This window comes from Salarias fasciatus, chromosome 1, assembly GCF_902148845.1.
Source record: "Salarias fasciatus chromosome 1, fSalaFa1.1, whole genome shotgun sequence".
Lineage (NCBI taxonomy): Eukaryota > Metazoa > Chordata > Actinopteri > Blenniiformes > Blenniidae > Salarias > Salarias fasciatus.
Genome location: NC_043745.1, coordinates 11,004,376 through 11,025,781, shown reverse-complemented (window position 1 = coordinate 11,025,781; position 21,406 = coordinate 11,004,376). Strand labels below are relative to the sequence as shown.

Below are 21,406 nucleotides of genomic sequence, written 5' to 3'. Positions count from 1 at the left end.
GCCCGCCGGCTGCAGTTCAGTAGAAAACGCTGTGATGCAACAGCACAATGACCCTCGAGCAGATCAAAGTAAACCTGCTACAGAATGACTTCAAACAGAGAGAACAACAAGAAAATCCACATTTCACAGTGAATGTGGAGCCGAAGATTCTTACTGAACATTAGGCACCTCTGATCGGGAGCAGCGTGAGACGCAGGCAGAGGTCATTCACATCACTGATGTGTCATGATTACATCCCCACATTTAATTGGATAAACTTATTTACTTATATTTTGTAAGGAATAAAAATTTAAACAGAAAGTTATGATACAGAAATAACTTAAACTCAATATTTAATGGAGGATGACACAAAGATGGCACTTCAAATGTTAATCATTGATAACATTTGAAGATTACACACCAGACACAAGATTTCACAGACATAATGTCACCATCAAGACCAACAATTCAAAATACACATTCGCAAAGAATTTGGGGATTTCGTTGCCTTCCAAGCATGCAATAACATCTGAAGTATTCTCTGTATGAGCGACACAGCTATAAACTAATTCTGACTTAGTTTTGACTCTTAGGCAGCAGAGCATTAAAGCAGACATGAAATCTGTCTCCTGTGTGTTTTAACTGTGATGCCTGTGATCACGGGTCATTACTGCGTTGATAGATTCAAGTTAAAACTCATGCAGACGGAGAAGAAACTAGATATGACTAAGACCTGGAGTTGCTTCTGTCCCTTCAGACTGAGGTGAATCTTTCTGTTTTTTCAAATATCACAAATGTTGCTTCTGCCAGGCTGAATGGGAGAACAGCCTCCGTCGAACAGCCATCATTCAAGGCTGTGCAGGGAAGGACATAGTATAACTGACCTGCTCAGGTGGGAAGAGTCTATTCACCCTCAATATGTGCCTGCATGATGTGGAGGCCCTGTTCTGCCATCCAGTCTTTTCAGAGCAGGCCTGGTTGATTTGAACTCAAGAATTTCAAATCGCACTATGCAGCTTTCACAACAGTGCTAATAAGTCGTGAAACAGTCTGGGGAGCTGAAGAACGATCACCTATAAGAAACTTTTGATATATTGTGATGAAAAAGGGATGAGATCCATATCGGGCATAAATACAAAAAAATGTTTCTTTCTAATTGGACTCCTTACTTTGAGAAAAAATAGCACTGACTTAACACTTTTGAAAACATTCAGCTTTGGTGAAATATGTTGCCAACACCAAAATCATAAGGAACTGATATCACTTATAAATCTGTGTTAAATCTTGTTTTAACTCATTTAAACAAACATGCAGGATGATTTAATTGTAAAAAAAAGAAAAAAAAAAAGAAAAACATAATAGAAGTGACAGAAACCAAAGAAAAAAAACAAAAGAACTTTCAGTCAGGACAAAAAAAAAAGCAGTGGGTGTGATTGCACCCTGAGTGAGGGGGCCAGGTTCAGCTGGGACCGTTTACTCACCAAGCTCAGGCTCAGTGTGGCTGACTGAAAGCTCAGTGTGAGGTCAGCCCCGCTACACAGATGCTATCAGACACGCTGAGAGCTACAAGGCTGACAATCACTTTTTTGCAATAGATAACAGGTGGGAGCAACCTGCGTGTCTGTGTTTTGGGGGAAATGGAGTAAACACGTACCTCTCTGGACTGCCGCGGATTGCTTCCGAGCTTCACGCCTGGGGAGAGAGAGGAGAAGAGAGACGGGAAAATCAGTGCTCATGTAAACATTGTGCATATTTGTCCTCGCGGAAGAGAGACGGGCTTCCATATTTTGATGCTTCCGTTCAGTTGGCACGTCTACCTTTTGATTCTTTTCAAACCGCTGGTGCTTTGCTAGTCCACAGAGGGAGAACAGGTATCTCTATCTGCGTGAAGAGCGGCTGCAAGTACCAAAAATGCTATAAGAATTGTACTCTCGGTTGTAAACAGTGGAGATGAAACGCAAGAAGAAAAGTTTTAAAACGCACAAAAAGGTGAAAGCAATTAAATGACACAAACACACACACACAAAAAAAAAAAAAACTGGAGGAAGATGCAGCTCGGTGAATGTGTGGAGTGATGGCGGGCGAGTAATGGAGACGTACTGATTGGGCTTGGAGCCGGCGTGGGGACAGGTGGGATGTGTATTGGCAGATGTGCGGCAGCAGGACAGACAATGCGTTTAGTGGTCTGTCTCCAGCTGGACATCTTCTTCTCTCAGGTCCCCCCCTCCCCATCCTCCTGATATGTAATCAGACTGACAGGCCTGAGTGGAGCTGCATGGTTGTTGATGGGGGGGAGGAAAGACACCTCTGCCTGAGTGGCTTGTCACTTCCAATTTGAGGGTGGAAGTGATGGGAACCTGCACGCGGGGGGAGGGCCGCAGACGCAGGCCACAACCTTCCCTAAGTGATGAGATGTGCAGAGCCCTATCTCGCACTTAAACACGCCTCAGTGGGGAGGGAATAAAACATGTTGCCCAGATGCAGTGTTGTTTTGGATTAGTATGCGCTCGAGAGCTCGCCGGTGCTGTCTGGCTGTGTGTGTTGAATCTTTGTCTTCATTCTTCCGAACGAGACTCAGGAGGAGGAAGAGGAGGAGGAGGAGGAGGCAGAGGAGGACAAAGAACAGGAGGACGCTGAGGAGGTGGCACGTGACATTTTCAGATCGTGTTTATTGTCTGCCGCCTTATTTGATCTGTGAACCTAATGACAGGTTGAGTAGGATGCACATCTTTTGATTTCAGCTTACATTGCCGTACATGAAACACATTAATATTTATGGCGTCGTGCATGGACACCATTGCATCTAAGCACAGCGACCTTCTTTCGGCGTCTGCTGCTGTGAAACCGATTGAGGCAGTTTGAGCCTCTTCTGGCCCTGACCATCCTGTCAAGACACATGCTTGCTTATTGATCTTGAAAACCCCATCAAAGTGGTAATTGAAATCTCCAAAGGTTTAATTGCTTCCCTTCGAAGAGGTGTTTTGTCCGGCCATTGTTACAAGTTTGTCACAGCTGCTGTTGTCAATACTGTCTCACTGCCATTCGACGCTGCGCCCTGAAGACCAGTCAAGTTGAAAACACTTCATTCAGCAGCTCTGCAGGAACACTGACACATTTCAGGAGAAAACTGTTGGACGCTATTCTTTTTTTTATTTATTTTTTATGGATGCTGTTTGATTGGTCTACGCAGCAGAAAAGTCAAAATTGACTTGATGTGGACAGCACACGTTTCACTGTGTTAAGCATCCGAAAAGGAAAAATAAACACTCTTCCACACACAAATGGCAAAGTAACCCCAACTCCCAGCTGCACCACAGAACAACAACGAAGCTGAAATCGACTCAAAACAAAGTTCCTTTGCTTAGTGAAGTTCGGGACGAGCCTCAGTGATCAAACCAAGCAGGACTGCTCGTCTCTATTCTCTCTTCCTCTGTCCACTTCATCTCTTCTTCTGTTCATTCATCTCCCCCCCACATCCCTCCATTACCCATTCCTTGTTCATGTGCTCATTCATTTCCTTCCACACATTTTTTCCTCTACTCATCCCTCTCTTACTAATTAAATCTTCCCCCTCATCCATCCTCTAGTCATCTATATTTTTACCTATCGAATCCTATTTCCTCAGTTTTTTTTTCCTCTCACAGCCATCATCTGGGGTGTCGGCAGACAGCTCAGTGAATAATCAGCTATGGCAGTTTCCGAAACATAGTCTCTCAAGTGTTTCTTGACCATACAACCTCTTCCTCAATCCCATTTATCGCCTTTCATCCAATATTTTTCAAAGTAAATGGATAGCGTCACTTCGTTTCAGTGTGATCATTGCTTTTGAAATGCACTAGAACACCCAGTTGTCTCTCACTTAGTCTCAAAAATATGCTGTAGAGGCTGTTTGGAAATAAATCTGACATGGCCTGGTTCGATTAGATAAGTCTGGTCTTAAAAAAAATCGGTTACAGACAGGCTTTAAATTCTGGCTCTTGAAATGCTGTTGTGTCTCAAGTGGGGAGCCAAAATTGCATTTCATGAGAGGAACATCTTTCCACGACACGGTCTTACTGAAACAAGCAACACAACAACATAAACTGAATTTCAGAGGGATTTGTAGACATCATTTATCTCTGTAGTATCTATTTGCTTGAGGCTAATAGTTGCTGTTTGATTGCAATTTCACACTCAGTCAATTCTACTCAGTATAACTATACTATTGATTTTCACTGCTGTGCAGCGAAACAGTGATAAATTGTTAAGAGAGAAGTTTCGTCTTGAGAGAATGTTAACATTCACAACAGAAACGCCAAACACAGATGTAACACCAAGAGTAGATGTAAATCATTTTATCTGAAAACGTTTTATCAGTGGGATGTGATTTGGAGCTGGTTGGCAGGTTCCTGTGTTTTTTTTTTTTTTTTTATTTTTTTTTGCTGAATTCCAACTTTTTTGTGAGTGTAACAAAAAAAGATAGTCTGTAGCACTAAAGAAAATACTCTGGATAAATGCTTCAGTGGAGAATTCTGTAATGGAAAGAAAATAGCCAAGCAATAAAAATAAAGTTGTTTTTTATCCAGAGATAATAAATGTCAGATTCTGGTGGATTTGCTTTTGAAGCTCTAATGGATTTCACTAAACAAATCCACACATAAAAGACACGGCGCAGATCAAACCGAGTCCTCTGTCGAGCTTCGCTTTGATTCTCAGGTAATTTCTCACTGTAATTTGCTGATGATGGGAGCTGATTCAAAAGCAGAATCAGCTGTGTGAAATTTGTCCTCCTTCACCCTCTAAAATCACCTTGAGCCGGCACCTCTTCTCTCCAAGACAAAGCCTCTGAATATTCATGCCGATGACCCAGCGTCGCTGCTAAGCAAAGGCCACATCATTAGTGGCTGCATTATCATCCTTCCCTCTAAAAGACCCTTGCTCAACTCTCAAGCAGAGACATACATCAAACACCATCCCATTCCCCACCACAGCCACGGAGGAGGAGCAAAGGACCAAAACAATGTGAAATAATGAGCTTGTTAAGTGAAGGATTGTGGCCCCATGTTCTGGGGGAACTTGTTAAATGCCCGTTTTGAACCAGCGACAGGCCAGGAGGCTGCTGGAAGCCAGACAAGGCGTGTCCTCCTCCAGCACACTATTCAGATGAGGCAGCCATGCTGCGCCACCGAAAACCTTTCATTAGTGATTCTGCACACTGAGCCTCTGTGACCCCCCAGCCAGCTGCACTCCCCCCTCTCACAACAAACCACTCACACCTGCACTCTGCACACACGCTCCTTCTCCACTTGACTCTGTGTGGGAATAGAAGGCGCGGGCATGCTGGTACAGTCCATCAGAGGAAAAATGCTCGAGAATGGAGGAATTAGGCTTTGAGCTTTCGCATGTCGATGTTTTAAGTTGCTGTGGTGAGAGATGGAACAATGTTTCAGTTGGTGTTGAAATCCTGTGGCACAGGGAGCAAATGCTGGGGAGGACATGGGGGAGGAGGAGGAGGAGGAGGAGGAGATGATGTATGAACAATCAGTGATGTGAGATTAAGCATGTGATCACAGAGAGTCTTTAAAACCTAAACACAGACCTATGAGAAAAAAAAGTTCCTGTCATCAAGTGAAGATTGAATGGTGGCAGAAGGTTTAGGATTTCTCACTCATCCTTTGGCATGCACAAAGCTCAGGTTTGGCTAAGAATGAATCAGTAACACATGCACTGATCCAAAGGCAGTGATTCTCGTCTGTAGATCAGTAGTATGACCCAGGGCAGACTCCTGGACTCAGAAAACCAGGCAGTTTACCAATTCTGTACAGGAAAAGACCCATGGCCAGACAGAATGAAATATTTTACCACCGAAACCTTTCAGGACAACAATATGGCCCATTTTCTAAGAATGATCTTGAGCAAAATTTACCAGTTTTATCCTATAAATGCAGAATTCAGAATTGACAGTAGTTCTGTTGTACTGAACTTGTGTGCCTAATTAAGAGGCTGGTGGGTAAATTTCCTTGTGCATCTTCCAAGATTTGAAGCTTCATTACTGAAAGAATGGCTGCTCAATGTCAACATAGAGCAAATACAAAGTGACTTGAAGGACAGACTGTAGCAGGAAATGATAAATAAGCAGCCATGAAGCTGCAGAATGGAGAAGATCATCAAGCAAAGTCTATTCAAAGTGGACGAGCTTCACAAGGATAAGTCAGAGTACCAAGAGTCAGAACACAGCCATCAGGGCTGAAACACTCCTAACCAGAGGCAGGAACACATGATTTTTTTCACCTCAGCTTCAGACAGTAAGAACTGCACCATTGCTCCGTGCTCCAAGGATCACCTGTTACCATACAAATCACTGACGTTTTGCATTTTATTTTCAAGTTGAGTGTGGAGGACGTGCGAAGAGACTTCAGGGCCAAGGTGCTTCATCAAGCTTATCAAGATGAGATACCACAGCCACAATCCAGATGACCTGAAACCTGCTATCACAGCAACACCAGCTTTCCTAACGCTTTAGCTGGCCAACAGGCAGATTCCAGTCATTTCCAGACTCCAATAAAGCTGAAATTTGAAGTAATACATGAAAAAAAAATATTACAACTTCTTGGTCTTCTATGCATTACAGATGTTTCTCAACAGTATTTATAATGAAAAACTGCTTTGTGTGTTTCATTTTTTCTGCAATAAATCCAAAATGTATACGGAGATTTAACACCTTTAAATAAATTTGAAAAAAAACTACAATGATCACATTCTGTCTTGTCCTATCCACAGATGCTGGGAGCAGCATCCTGCCACAGTGCAGTGGAGCAGGATTTGAACCTGAAACCCTCTGAGCATAAGCCTGTTTCCCTAAGCCCTCAGCTCTAACAGCTCTCTCATAACGGGGCCAAATAGAAACGTACACAGGCTCTGAAAAGTTGGCTGTGACTTTTGTTGTCAGACTTAATGTGAGGTGTGTTGTGTTTGAGGCCACCATCTGTGACCTTCCTCCCTGTGTGCACTTTGTTACCTGTCACCTTCCATCATCTCTATTGCTCCTGTCATAATTACAACAGTCTCACACTACACCACAACTTCTCAACTGCAGTCTGATGTTGTGGATCACTGTATTTGAAAATACTACTAATAAACTTAGTGTTGATTTGACCAGTAAAAAAACACCAAAACAGCATCTTATGTTCCTCCATGATAATCCCCAATCATGACATTAGTTTTAACAAATTATACAACACTGATAGCAGCTGCTCTGCTGCAGATTGAGCACTTTTAGTTTTTTAAACTGCCCGTTGCTGAAAATCCACGAGAGGCAGAAGAACTGTTTTTCAGCCTGGAAAGCAAAACAATTGGCTGAAGTCAGTTATAAATCCTTGCAGAGCTGAGTGGGACTGCAGAGCTCATAATAAATCTTTTTCTGTTTGTTACTGAGAGTAATTCCTTTTGCATTCAAGTACTTCTGAATCCATATTTACTATAAAAATGTCGACTATTGTCTTCATAATGATACTGCTTCTCCGCTTTTGATTGACCTGTTTATTTTTCTTCAGCGGTAATTCAGGGATTGTTGCTTTCACATCAGCTCTGCTCACAGGACACATCTACTCAGGCAGAAAGCAATGTCAAGACTATTTTTTTAGGATTTCCTATTTTTAACAGCTGTTTAATAATTACTGTCATCATTGAAATTCATAACCAAAGCACCCCTTGTCTGATTGCTAATGTGCTTTGCCTCATTTTTTAATCAGTCACTGGGATTCCCACTTGCTTGTCCTCTGCTATGAAAGAGCACAGACTAATAAAGGTGACGGAGCTTCAGAGAAGAAATGTCTTCTTCACAGAACAGGCTTTTGTGTTACTTGTTGTCTGCACTATTTACACCTTCGGAGAAGCTGTAGAGTTGGGGTTAGTCAATTTGACTTCTGTCAGTAATGTTACTTTTTTCCTATTGCGTACAGAGGTTAACAGAGAACTGGTCAGATTTGTTGTTATTTTGATTTTATGACAGATTTATATGAGCTTGAAGTGTGTGAAGAGAGAGAGAATGAGAATACAAATGCACAGTCACCCACTGTTTAGCTCCCACTTACAGCTTTGTATTGAAATCCATTGTTAATGAAGTTAATAACATTTTCAAGCGATGTGTAGACCCAGTTCTTGATTCCAAAGCTCATCATCACACACTTCTGACCTCCTCAGCACAATTTCTTTTACTGCATCCCAGAGGGACCACACCAGAAATGCTGGAGTTGGTGAAATCCATAAATTACACGGCGCTCACAACACCAGGCGCGGGCTTCCCTTCCACCTCTGACCCCAAATCAAGGTCAACTGCTGCGAGGACTTGTAAATCACGAGGGATGTGCTCTCTCATTAGTTCACATCCAAATGAAATAGAGGACACTTCCTCATATCCCCCGCTGCCACATTAAATCATCATGCCTTGCCCGCTCCATAAATAACACATGCTTTGGCTCGTAATTGTGTGTGGCGGCGCACGGGCCGGGCATACAAAGACTACATCAACATTTAGTGAGATAAAGACTGAGCTCTGCCGAACACTATTTATGATGTGAGACTGCAGCGTTGCATTAACACCTTGGCGCTATTTTCAGATCAGTCTCTGCACCGAGGCGGAGCAGGTGCTCCGTTTCATCACTTTGATCGTGGCTCCGTCACCACTGAATGAGTTTCTGAATGGGTTAACTATGTTGCATTATGTATGTGACACGATGGACTGAATGCACATTTCTTTGACAGAAATATTGAAATGTTAGCTTCTAAAACAGAATGCATTGATTATTTCAAAAACTGCACACCTTGAGGATACATTGAATGGTAATTCCGAAGTCGTTCCAGATGAGACCCTCTATAGCTCAAAGTAACGGAGAAATGGAATTGAAGAAATAGGATTTTCATTATAAAAATTGAGAGACTGGATGGAGCTTCAGGACTGACATCATGTGCACAGAAACATGACAAAGAGAAGTTTTCTCTGTAGGGCAACGCTATAGGTAGCTTTATTACTATCCTTCTTGTTTTAACTTGCCCTTGTCTTTGGCTTCTCTTTGTGTGCAGTCCTCCATTTCTTTCCTAATGCCGGTAACTTGGGCACGGCACGCAGCAGGAGAGGAAATAATGAACTTGAGAGATATGGAGCTGCTGAAACGAGGAGTATCAAAAATGGCACTGATTACTGTTATGGCAATTCACTTTGACAACAATATAGACTCAGAGTCGACGCCACTCAGGGTACTTTTAAGGTTGGGAGATGCAAAAGCTTCCCAGGGCGGATTTCCATGGAAACAGAGAGTCGGGAAGCTGCCTGTGTGGGTGTGGTGGGAGGTGGCTTGCTCCGATACGATGGAGACGGCGGGGCATGGCAGCTTGCACGAGGAGGGATGGGTAAACAAATGCTGCCTGTCAGCTGCGGGCTCAGGGTTAAGTGAATTATCTCGGCAGAGACAAGGTGCAAGTGGCTTTAATTGGCACGTGTCCTGTTCGGATGCTGCAGAGATCGTGACCTATAGGCGCACAGATTGCAGCGCTCCCTTTGCAAATTCGCTTGTCAATGACAAAGGAGAGCCATGGAGATACAAAACTACACGGCGAAAGGGATATTTTCTATATAGCAGGGAGCCTGAAATGTGTTTGTACAGTCAAATCTGTAGGCAGAGCTGCACGTACGCTTCTCTGGAACGGGCACAGGCACGACCGCACAAAGAAAAGCATTCAGATGATGACAAAAAGGGAGTGATGTGTTCATAGGTATCTATAGCCTCAATGCTGAGTCAGAATTCAAAGGAGGGGTAGGATGTTGAAAACGAGAGAAAAAGAGAGAGAAAGTGCCAGCTCTGACAAACTCTCTGGACAGTGTGAACAAAGGACATTCGTGGGAAAAATAATTTAACAGACCTATGTAACTTAGATGAATACACCTCTGCAGATATGATGAGTGAGTAAGTTGATGATTTTTTTGTCTCGGGAAGAAAATCTTAACCTTGACCACCAGTGTCATACATTCCTAAATCTGAATACAGTTGCTCCCAGTAAAAGAAGGCTGATATTACTGAGCCAAAACTATCCCAGCGATGGAACATGACCAATACATAGCTGACTCATAGCTTCGCTCACCTCTCCTACAAACTGTTTCCACTCCTTTGTGACCTTGAAAAGACACACACACACACACACACACACACACACACACACACACACACACACACACACACACACACACACACACACACACACACATTGTAAGTGTGCTATTGCAAATGCAACAACTTAGGAAGGATAAATGAGTCTGTTTGACATTTCTTATTATTGCCACGATTTTCATCCACTATTCATGCTTCACAGCTCATTCCTAAGGTAATTTATGCTATAGTAAAATGTCTAAAACCTGAAAAACAAAAATCAAGTTTTTATTTTGGAAGAGATCAAATATCTGTCATCAAATCCTTAATCCTTAATCGAATAGCCTGAGTTCGTTCCTACACTTTAGTGACAAAAGACTGATATTTCATTTCGATCTGTGAATCCTGGCTCTTCTTTTCACTGAGGAACACTAAATGTGGGAATCTTCTGAGATTCACTCAGACTGTCAGGACAGGTTCGCTTCATCCACTGAACAATGTTGCAACAGAAACCCTGGAATAAATGATCAAAACGACTGCATGGTTTGATGGTTTCAGATCTTTCCAGTGTCATTAAAACCAGTGTGAAGACCAACAAAGACTGCAATAATCATCATATCTTGATAAAACAGGACAACTTAAAGCAGGCTTTTCAACTGTTATAGAGGCAAACTGTCACAGTTTTTATATAATCACAAATGTATTCTTGTCTCACTCGTCTGTCCATCCGTCCCTCTGTCCATCCATCATTATTTAATAATTTCAGCGTCATCTAAAAATCAATCCCCCTGAAAAAACACTGATCTTCACCTGTAATTGGACATCACGCCCAGCTGATAGGAGTGTGTGCATACTTGTGTGCTGAGTCTATCTTTCTATGCAATCTGTGGTGATGATTTGACTCCAGCAGCGCACCTTCTGCCACAAAGTATTTAAAATATGCAGATGACACACCCATTCACAAAATCCTCATTAACTCCACTGTGGCCTATCAAGAAATCAATTATGGGTTTTTCTTTCTTTCCTGTACCTCAAGGTCTCAGGGGGAGGAAGAAATAAAAAAAAAACAGAAAGACTGATCGGCTCTCCTGTCACACCAGCCTATTTTCATATCACCCATATCACGGGATCACCTCACACAGTGACCTCATTTACAACCAATTCACCTCTTGACATTAACAAAAACTTTCAGTAATCTGTAAATAAAGTGCAAATACATTTCTCTGAGATACCCCTGAGTCAAAGGTCATTTATTATCAAACCCTATGCATACATCCAACATTACCAAACTGAAACATATTCCAGCAATTTGTCACAAAAACGTACAAATGATTGGTCTTGTCATTCACATTTGCTTGAAATAACCTCCTCTGCTCCAACATGGAAAGCACGCACAACTGCAACACAGACTTGACTGCGCTTTCCCTTTTATTTCCCCACCCTCCCTCCTGCTTATACAGGACAATCACGTACAGCTGGGCCTGCATCAGCAAAAGCTTGATTCCCCTTATCCCCACTACATGTTGCATTCAAATAAATAAATACACAGCAAACGAGAACTCTAAAAAGGCTGGAAAACTTGCATATTCAGCTGGTTTGGGCCCATCAGTTAAACGCAAGAGAAAACAGTGTTTCTTTCCTCTGCTGGTCTGTGGACAGCTCCTGGTGCTGAAATAAGGGCTGACTTCACTGAATGGGAATCAGATGGGAATTAAAGCTACTGCTGTAGACAATTTTTGGAATGAAAAACGGCTGGTTTTTTTTTTTCGTATTTCATCAAATGATTAAATGGAGAAACAGTAGTCGTTATGAAGCTAACTACAAAAACCTTCATATGAAAGAAACCTGACATCAATGTGCAGCTTTTATTGTCCACCAATTCATTATTTGATATTTGATATGAGGTCAGCTTGGTGGCTTTCATCAGACAGAGGTTGATGGGTTTGATTGTGTCCTCTAAAAAAATGAAAGAATTTGACCAAAATTGCGTACCTCCTGTGGTGTAATTTTTTTTTTTTTCTCTTTTCACAAAGGCTTTTAGAGCTTTTGTGCACTGGCTTCAGGAGGGATTAAATGAGTTGTTAGATGACCTCTTTTAAGTTTTTTTTTTTTCTCCCTGCAATTTTCCGTTTCTTTTAGATTAAAGCCCATGCTGAAATCCTTTTATCGTGACCCGTTGGTACACCGGTGACGCGGCGAGGTGCTGTGATCAGATGCCGCTATGTCTTCGTTAAGCTCTGTGCTCCCCTGTTCACCTCTATTTGCTGTGAGATTGGGAACTGGAATTGGCCCTGTCACTGTTTACGCTGGCCTCTCATTTGAGTTAGCTTCACGTTCTCTTACACACCCCTTGTTTTCCTGTCAGAGCACCGCTGATTACAGCTGGGACTGATGAGTCTAGACATGTGAGTAAAGCACAGAGTGCGCGGCTGAATGCTAAGTGAATAGTTAGTGGACTGCCTCAACACATCTGTACATCCCGAGTGTCTGTTCAAAACCTCTATCCAAGGTTCATATTTTGAAACAATTATTTCAATAATTAGTACACTCCCAACACTGATTAGTGTTTTATTTTATAAAACGTACCAGTAAACTGCATCCCGAGTTGAAAAGTATTATCGTAATCTAGAGGTTTTCATTATAATAGCTTATTTTAAGATTGCTTTCAAGTGATTGTATACTATATGTCGACCAAGTCAATTCCTTTTTGTTGTTCTGTGGTGTTAGAGATCTTGTTGAAAGAAATATCTTGAAAAAATTCTAACATTATTATAATATTATGATAATATTTCAAGTAAGGCTGACTTTGCTAATCTACGATGGTAGCTGTGAGTCACTGCAGCTTCAAGTCTTCCTCTAGAATGGATTTTATAATGAGGCCTTTTACTTTTGAACTGCTAAGAACTTTTATGTTGTTGATATCTCTTAACTTGTGACTTGCCCCCTTAATTTTGGAAATGCTGCGGTGCCTGCATGAATCAATGCACCATCGTGTGATACAAAGTGGCAATACAAACCTGCATGGTTAGTTGATTTCCCTGTGGCAACACTTTCACATCCTGTCGATGTTTCACAGCTTGCTCTGGACAACACGTTTGTGGAAGAAGGCCCTAAGTAGAGGATGGCACGATGCTCCCAACTCAGCACTCGCCTCCTGCTTGTGCGCATTGTGACGGTGAAGCGTATATTCACCCTGGACCTCTTAATGTGCAGACAGCCTAATGCAATTTTAATTAATTTTAAAACAGTGCCAGCTTGCCTGATATCACCTGATGCACTCTGCAATATGCATAATTTGCAAAGCGGCTACTGTAAAAGAAGAATAAAGAGATAAAAAACACACACACAAAAGCAACAACTTTAACAGTCAATTGCTGCCACCATGAAGCAATTTCTATTAAAAAAAAATACAATATGAATTTTCAAATCACATTAAAACTGATTGATCTTATGTGTATGATTTGTGTTTTATGACTCAGGATGCCAAAAAATATTGTTTATGGAAGCTAAATTTGCTGTTAGAAACACAGAAACGTTGGCAAATATTCTTCTGTCTGATTGTGGATGAAATAAGCATCTTATTTATGTTTTACTCACTGTTCTAACTCTTGTGAAAGCGGTGTTGTAGAAGATTCAAACAGATTATTTGGGTTAATGGTGGAAAAAAAAAACCCTCATCCAGGTTAAAAAAAAAGTTTGGTGTAATGACAGATCTATTTAAACCTGATTTGTTTCACTTTGGCCCATTGTATAATCATAATTAGAAGACAAAACAGAGTTATTACCCCATCAAATTCCTCAGAGGCATGTACAATGACTGACTACAAAGAAAACCAACTGTTTCTTAAATTTGCTTCCTGCCGTGGACTTCACCTCGTCTCCCTGCTGCTCTCTGAAAGGAGATACACGCTCTTCAAAACCTCTACAAACAGACTAATAAACAACTTCCACCATCATGCTGAGGATGAAGCTGCCAGACAAGAGAAGGAAGGCCAGTGAGGAGGCTCATGGCTGGAGCGAGTGAAGACATGCAGGAAACTGGTGTGAGAAAGGAGAGCACATGAGACGGAGGGCGCTCGAAGAAGATCCACTGTAGCAACCACGAAAGGAAATTATTTTGTTGTTCCTCTTCATTTTGTGCTGTGAACTCAAGTTGATTTTATGAAAAAGTTATTGATTCTAAAACAATAACAATACACTACTGTATTGTATTGCATTGTAAACACATAAAACCATACAAAACTTTGAAATCACATTGCATGATATTTTATATTGATACAGATTCCCCTTGAGTGGGACAAACGTGCAAAGCAGTTCCATAATGACGTTTTAATCTAAAGTGACTCTTGGGTGTGATGTGCATGTGTGTTTGCACTTTTTTTTGTATGAATTGATATGCCTAATGACCACGACCCGTGGATGCCTGTTTGACTTTCACTCACCAGGTACAATCAGGGGGCGGCCTCACCCAGAGACATGTTTTTCCTGGTGGATGTGTGAGTGACGGCCATGATTCATCCCTTACAGTCAGACTTTATTTTCTTGTGTGTGCCAGGAGGCTGTGATGCTAGCTTTCTGACTGGCGTCATCCCGTTGGGCACTGAGCGCATGTGTGACACTGATGAACCAAAGCAGGCAGTGTAGTGGACCACTTCATTATCTCTCTTCTCTTCGATGTATAAATGTAAAGCGAAGGAAAGCTAAGATATTCAAACAAGTTTCAAACAGACTTAGATCACATTATGCAACCATTATTCACTGACACGCCAGTCCAGCACTTGCACATTGTCCAATTAAAGACTGAGGAATATGGATTTTATTAAAGTTACAAACCTGAGATACTTGTAAAATGGAAACAGGACATAAATTTCATTTAGTCTGGTTTGTTGGATGAGTGTTGGGCTGGTAGATTGCAGTTCCTGTGTAGTTTGGGACATGAATAATAGGAGAGTTTTTTTCTTCTTCCTGTATTCACACTTAGAAGAGAGTAGCATAACTTTTCTGGTCACTGTCATATTTTAAGATCTTCTTCTTACAGTGCTCTTTGTACCACATTCAATTATACATAAAGTATAACAATGCAGCAAAAACACTTTTGCTGCCAAGAGGTTGGTGTTAGTTTTACTGCATATGAAAATCTGAAGTACTTGTAGTTGGTAGTTGGTATAAAAAATAATCATCAAGTTCATAGTTTTAATTCATTATGACTTTAATTATTCAAAATGATTTTTATGGCTTCTTCCACCATCGGGCTGCTGACAGAGCTTGGTATCTGTGGACAGGCTCCACTACAGACAATTAGATCAGTCTCTGAAGTGGCTGAATGAAGCAGCCAGTGGATATGGACTAAGAGGACGGATCCCGGCTGGGCTCACAGATACACAACATGACACGCTCGCTGGCTCCGGCAGCCCAGCCCCCACTTGAGAAGCAGGTCAAGGTCTGGGGTAACCCTTAGCTGTGATTCAGAGAAGAAGACACCCACTGCAGCGCATATTCCTGTGGGTTGCGAAACTTGAAAACTATGCAATTCTGTCATGGCAGACAAGTTCAACACTGATCACCCTGGAGCTGGCCTCCTGTGACGATTGTGTTTCGAAATAAAAGGCCAAAAGACTCCCTGATTCAGGAGTACGCTACTGATGTGTCCCATGATTTACATCCTTCAACTGAGACAAAGCTCCCAGACTACTCTCAACATCAAGGCAAACCTCCTGTTAATACCATCTATTGACACAAAGGACATTTTCAATCATGTCCCCTGTTTATTGATCCTGTTATCACACAAACCTCAAAAATTAGACTTGCAGTCATCTTTTCATTACTCTGACTCCACAGTAATCCCACGGTAAGACTTCAACCACTGGTGAATTGACCGTCTTGTCTGGAATGCCAAAATATATTTGTGTTGATGCAGTCAAGTCCGAGTGAAACACATCCGATAGATTCAACATGTGCGGTTTACAACAAGCGGCAAAGGATGGTAGGAATGGCAGCCAGACAGTGCAGCATTTGGGGGGGGTCTGATGGGGTCTGATGGTCTTGCTCAGGGACACAAGCTGTATGTTTTACATGAGTGGACAACATGCCAAACGCAAACAGCAGAATATTTTCCTGGTAAATTTCAAGCTGAGTGGACACCAAATTGTCCAAAATGGTCATCTCCCCAATGTCCGCCATCTTGGATTTCTCTGCCTGGTCACCAAGTGTGTGCATTCAGGAGACTTTGAGCTCTTCGATTTGGTCATGTCAAGTCCTAATGGTCTATTGATTGCCTCAGATGTCAGGTGGTGCTAAAATGTGATCGGTGCATGTTTCTTTTCTTTCCAGGCTTACATTTGGACAATAGCGCATAGTTATGTACAACTATTTGAATGTCTCCTTTGTAGAATTACTGTTGTATAATCTTGCTTTCAGGTGTAAATATTTTTCATTTTTCACAGTATAAATATTTAATTTTCACATTATTTTTACCTTTATTATGTTCATATTCATCTTGTATTCATTTTGTGTGCAATTATTTGTATTGGTTCAGTTATGTGCTTTAAGAGAATGTCTATGAAAGTTAATGTAAAGTATGTACTGAGGAGCTTCACACAGGATCAATGGCTGCAGCCTGATCTTTGTAGGTTGGTAACAAATTGGAGGATTTCACTGATCACAGAGTGGAGAGTTAATCATAGCCTTGTAAATATGGTCAACAAACAGTGATTTAAATCAAATTACAAGGATCCCTAATCTCTTGTCCTCTGGTACGATCAGGTGCTGATGAAATAGACATGCGACCCATTCCAACAGCACTATGTAAGAGGAAAGAAAGATTATGGTTGTAAACCAAGTTTAATGCATAAAAAGCTGGGATTGATTAGCAGACAAATTCAAATGTCTATCATTAGGAAAGAATAGCAGGAGAAGCATCTGGTTCAATTCCCCCAACAATCCTTATTTCTTGGTCAGTGGCCTCCAAGTCATGCATTACTTAACATGCCTGCCAGCTCACCTCGGGGGCCCAGCTACCACTTAAACCATTCCCGGCCTTCACAGCAACTCCTGATTAGCCCTGAGCACTCCTCTGTTTTCCTCGCACACGCCTCTGGTCTCACTTGTTTTTCCTTCTACATTCCTTCCATTATCATTCCGGCGCCCTTAAGATGCTGGGCCTCTGCTCCGTCCTCCTACACCCCCCCAAGTGTCTTATCTCCTCCCTCGCCTCCACTCCTCTCCAGTGTGTCACCTCTGGCCTCAAGCCTCCAACCTATAATTTCTCCCTCACCCAGCCCGTGCCCTGTGCGCCGCTCCCCGGCTATGTTCATGATAACGGGCGAAACAACAAAAAAATAGCCCCGAAGAATAAACGGAACAACACGGTGAAAAGATTTGTAGCGTTAGCGCTCCTCTGTGCGCTGCAGCTTTTCCCTGCATTTTGAGGCCTTTGCTCCCTCTGTGCTCTGTGCGGTCGGGCTCTGACAGGCAGTGAAGTGTGTGTGAACATCTGAACGGAGCGGCACTTACTCAACCCCTCCACAGCCCGGTGCTAATGAGACGAGTGTGTGTGTGTGCGCCTGTTTGTTTGTGAATGTGAATGCTGCAAAGCGCTGTCACACTGACTGACAGTCCCTTATGCCTGAAATAACTCTTACACACATCAGGTGGCTGTTGCCCCAAGGTCCCCGGAGCTGAGGTGTCATTTAAGAAACACAACTTGTTTTGGCTGCAGCTTCCATGCTGCTGACTACCAGCCTGCCGCTGTGTCTATTGTAGAGGAATCAAAACGGGAATAAAAGTAGAATTGTGCAGACAGATAACTGAATAGATATGACCAAAAGTTGAGTGAAGTCTGTGGCTAATCTCACACTGTTTGTGCATTATTTAACACCGCATGCTTTGTTGTACAAGCTCAGCAAAGCCCTTGTTCTTTTGATAGAGACTCCTGGAATTTTTGTTATGCTTTGCACAGGAATTATTGATATTTCAGGATGTTTTGCACTCTACCGCCTGCTGGTGCAGGGATCCACACTCAGTGAAGTATTTTCACATCAGCTGTCGAAGCCTCACGTTATTTCCACTGGATTCTGATGACACCAATAAGCAGGGGGGAAAACAAAAATATGGCTTGAAAAATGTCACAAACATGGGACTTGACACAGCAAATTGACAGCAACACATTGCAGAGTAACCCACTCAGGGAACATGAACCCAGTCGGCAAGCAACTTTTATATTTATTTTATTACATTGCTCTGCTTGTATGTGAGGCACCTGGTCAGGCATTCATGAACTACAGTCTCGTCTGGAAAAGCAGCTGAAAAACATCCGTGGTGAAAACGCCTACGATCGCACGGCCCTCTCCTGGTCTCAGCCTGTCTGATTACCTGGCTTCAGCATTTAAAATGCTCATTGAGCCCAGAGCTCTCCTTCTTTCTGCTATCTCAGGCTCCTTTCTTCTCCCTGTCAAGGAAAATGCCAGAGAGGTGCGGTGAGAGAGCCGTGCTCTGCTCCCAGCACTGGTAATTTGACAGTGAGCAGAGAGGGTGCAGAATAATTGGAATAGCATTTACGTGCCAATGTGACACTGACGAAGAGGGCTCAACATTTAACTCATCCGACTGGAATCGGAGAGGAAAAAAAAGCAGCCGGCGAGGTTCCCACAATATATTTCACAAGTCGTCTTGCTAAAGAAGCAGTGGGTTAATCAGACAAACTAGACATCTGGCCTTTTTGTCAGAGCTGTTTGCGTCTGATGCTCTGGGAGAACAGACTGGAGCAATAGCGAGTGATGATTTTGGCCGAAGCCTTGTCTTGTGAACAACAAGCCAGTGCTGGCCAGAGCTGATGGTTTTAATTGGACGTAACTCAGTGGGGCAGATGCATCCAGAGACAATTGGATGATATGACTGGCAGCTTTCACTGGAGTCATGTTTTTCACCGAGAGCCAATCTTGTTATCAGGATGTATGAAGAGAAACGAGTGTGCACGCACCAACCCAAATCAAAAAGCAGTAAAGATGATGAGATGGCAGGTTAGACATAACTTTTTAATTGGCTCCTCTTGCTGAACTGAATACGTCCACAGACTGGATGTCACCACATGACCAGACAGCAAGTCCGTTCTGGAGGTTGGTTGCAGGGAGGGGGTATCACTGCTGCTTGCGTGCAATTTGAACAACACTGTCTGGCATGTTGAGAAGACAATGACACACTTAAATTCATCAGAGCTTTTGCTTGTGAGCCAACAACATTGAAGAGGGGCGATTGCGTGAGAGATCGTGAAAAGGGAGCAGAGACGACCCGGCTGGCCGACTTTTGCCCCCCTCCTGCTCTGGCTGCTGCTGCCAGTCTCAGAACAGAGGGACAGCACAGAGTAATGAGCGGGATTACCAAGGGAGACTGGCAGGAATAGTATTGTATCAGAGGAAATCCAGTCAGTGAGCGATATTCAGACCGCACTCGCATTCTTTTATTCATTGCCTGCGCACCCAGAGTGACTCAGCTCACTCTCCTGCTGTCAAACTCTGTCATTATCCATTAGTGTGTTTCTGCCTCGCTGGGGACCGCCCACTGCTGCTGCTGCTGCTGCTGGCACGTCTGAGTAGGTGCGCTCCTCTTTGTGTGAATGTGTGTGTGTGTGTGTGTGTGTGTGTGTGTGTGTGTTTTCTTAGCACACACACATATAGTTTTCTGTGTACATACTTGAGTCCTGAGATTGCCCTGCAGGGCTGCTGCTAGTGGGCAGGTTTTCTCTCCCAAGATCCTTGTAGCCCTGGCAATGCCTTGTTAAGCACTGTGAGGTTGATAAGCAGTAAAAGAGAATCTATTAGGACCAGTCAGAGAGAAGTAAAAAGACAGGTCATCAGTTGCATGTTGAGAGGGTCCTTCACCTGTGTGTTTTCAGACATGAAAGTATTGTGATCCATAATGATCTGCCAGGTTGTAGACTTTATCATGCTGACATAATATGGAGAAAATGAAGTATCTCAATGCTATTTTATTCAAGCTATGATTCAATGATTTTATTAAAGGCGAATATATCAGTTACAGTTTCATTCTCATTTATAATTTTTTTCAGATTTTTTTTTTTTTTTTAATCAAAATGTTTTATCCTAGTTATGGGGGATTCCATTTTATCCAATTATTTTAGTGTTGGAAACCTTATTAGCCATACATATTGAATTTCATGAATGGCTAATTTCACAGTTTGGAGCGTTCAGCCGGCCTCTTGAACAGCGACAAAAAGCTGCTTGGTTTCACTCGATTCATTAATTGGAGAAGGACCAAACGAACTCTTTCTTTATTTTCTTCAGTTATTTCCAGGAAATGGCCGAGCAGCTAATCAACACATTATTCAGACTACAGACCTGTAAAATAAATCCTCTTTTATGTCACATGATTTCTGGATGCGATTTAATGCAAAATGAGTCAAATTAGTTTGATGAATAATCTCAAAAATTGTGGCGAAACAGTTTTAGGATGTTCATAGGGGTAATTTAGTGTTTATTGAAATCCACCGAAATGCTTGAACAGCCATGAACTCTCTAAACCAACTAAATGTTATTTTTCACATGAAAAACGGAGTTTTCTCAAGGTTTTGGACTCCTCAGAGTCACTATAATTCAGGTGATTAAAGTTTCCCCATGTTGAAGGAGTCCAAAGATCATTCTGAAAACATCAGGTTTGTATTGTTTAATCATCTTCCAAAATTTTACCTTAAGTTTCAACCCAATCAATACTTAAAAAAAAAAAAAAAAGCCATGACCTTGTGGCTTCACATATTAGATTGCAATGAATCTGAACCTTAATAAACATATTAATGTTGTAACACAATCTGGCCGAGATTAAAAGATCACGGCTTACCTTGAGGGTAAATAAAAAAAGTACTTTCACCCGAACGCTGATGTGATGAACTGTCAGCTCTGGGGAATAGATACCATTTTTATGAAGATGACCTCCTGGAAACTGCTTCATCTCCGTACTTTTTGCTTAAGTTCAGCTCAGAGCGATCGGCTGGAGCGCTGAACTCTCACAAGCTCAAAATGAAATACGGTACCACAGAACTGACCATGTTGGAGAAAGAAGTCCTCAAACAAAAGTCATAGTGAGCCAGCTGTGGAAATGCCTCTCACCACAATAACAGCAGCAGGTCTGAAGGTTCAATCAGTTTGCAACATTTTCTCAAAGACTCAAACTCAGACACGATCATAAACAATGGAAAGATTTTTACAACAACCAAACCACACGATGTACACTGTACATTCATCTTTTTGCATACACTCCTCTCAGTACTTCGCGTCCTCTGTAACACGAGCCCATAT

At 42.2% G+C, this 21,406-nt stretch overlaps 1 protein-coding gene across 1 annotated transcript in view; it reads right to left on the bottom strand.

The window, feature by feature from the left end:
• Positions 1-21,406, bottom strand: part of chst8 (carbohydrate (N-acetylgalactosamine 4-0) sulfotransferase 8) — a 150,999-nt gene that overhangs the window by 5,525 nt on the left and 124,068 nt on the right. The window contains exon 2 of the mRNA XM_030089726.1: positions 1,634-1,671. Coding sequence (XP_029945586.1) covers positions 1,634-1,671 — 38 coding nt within the window. The remainder of the gene's footprint in view (positions 1-1,633; positions 1,672-21,406) is intronic.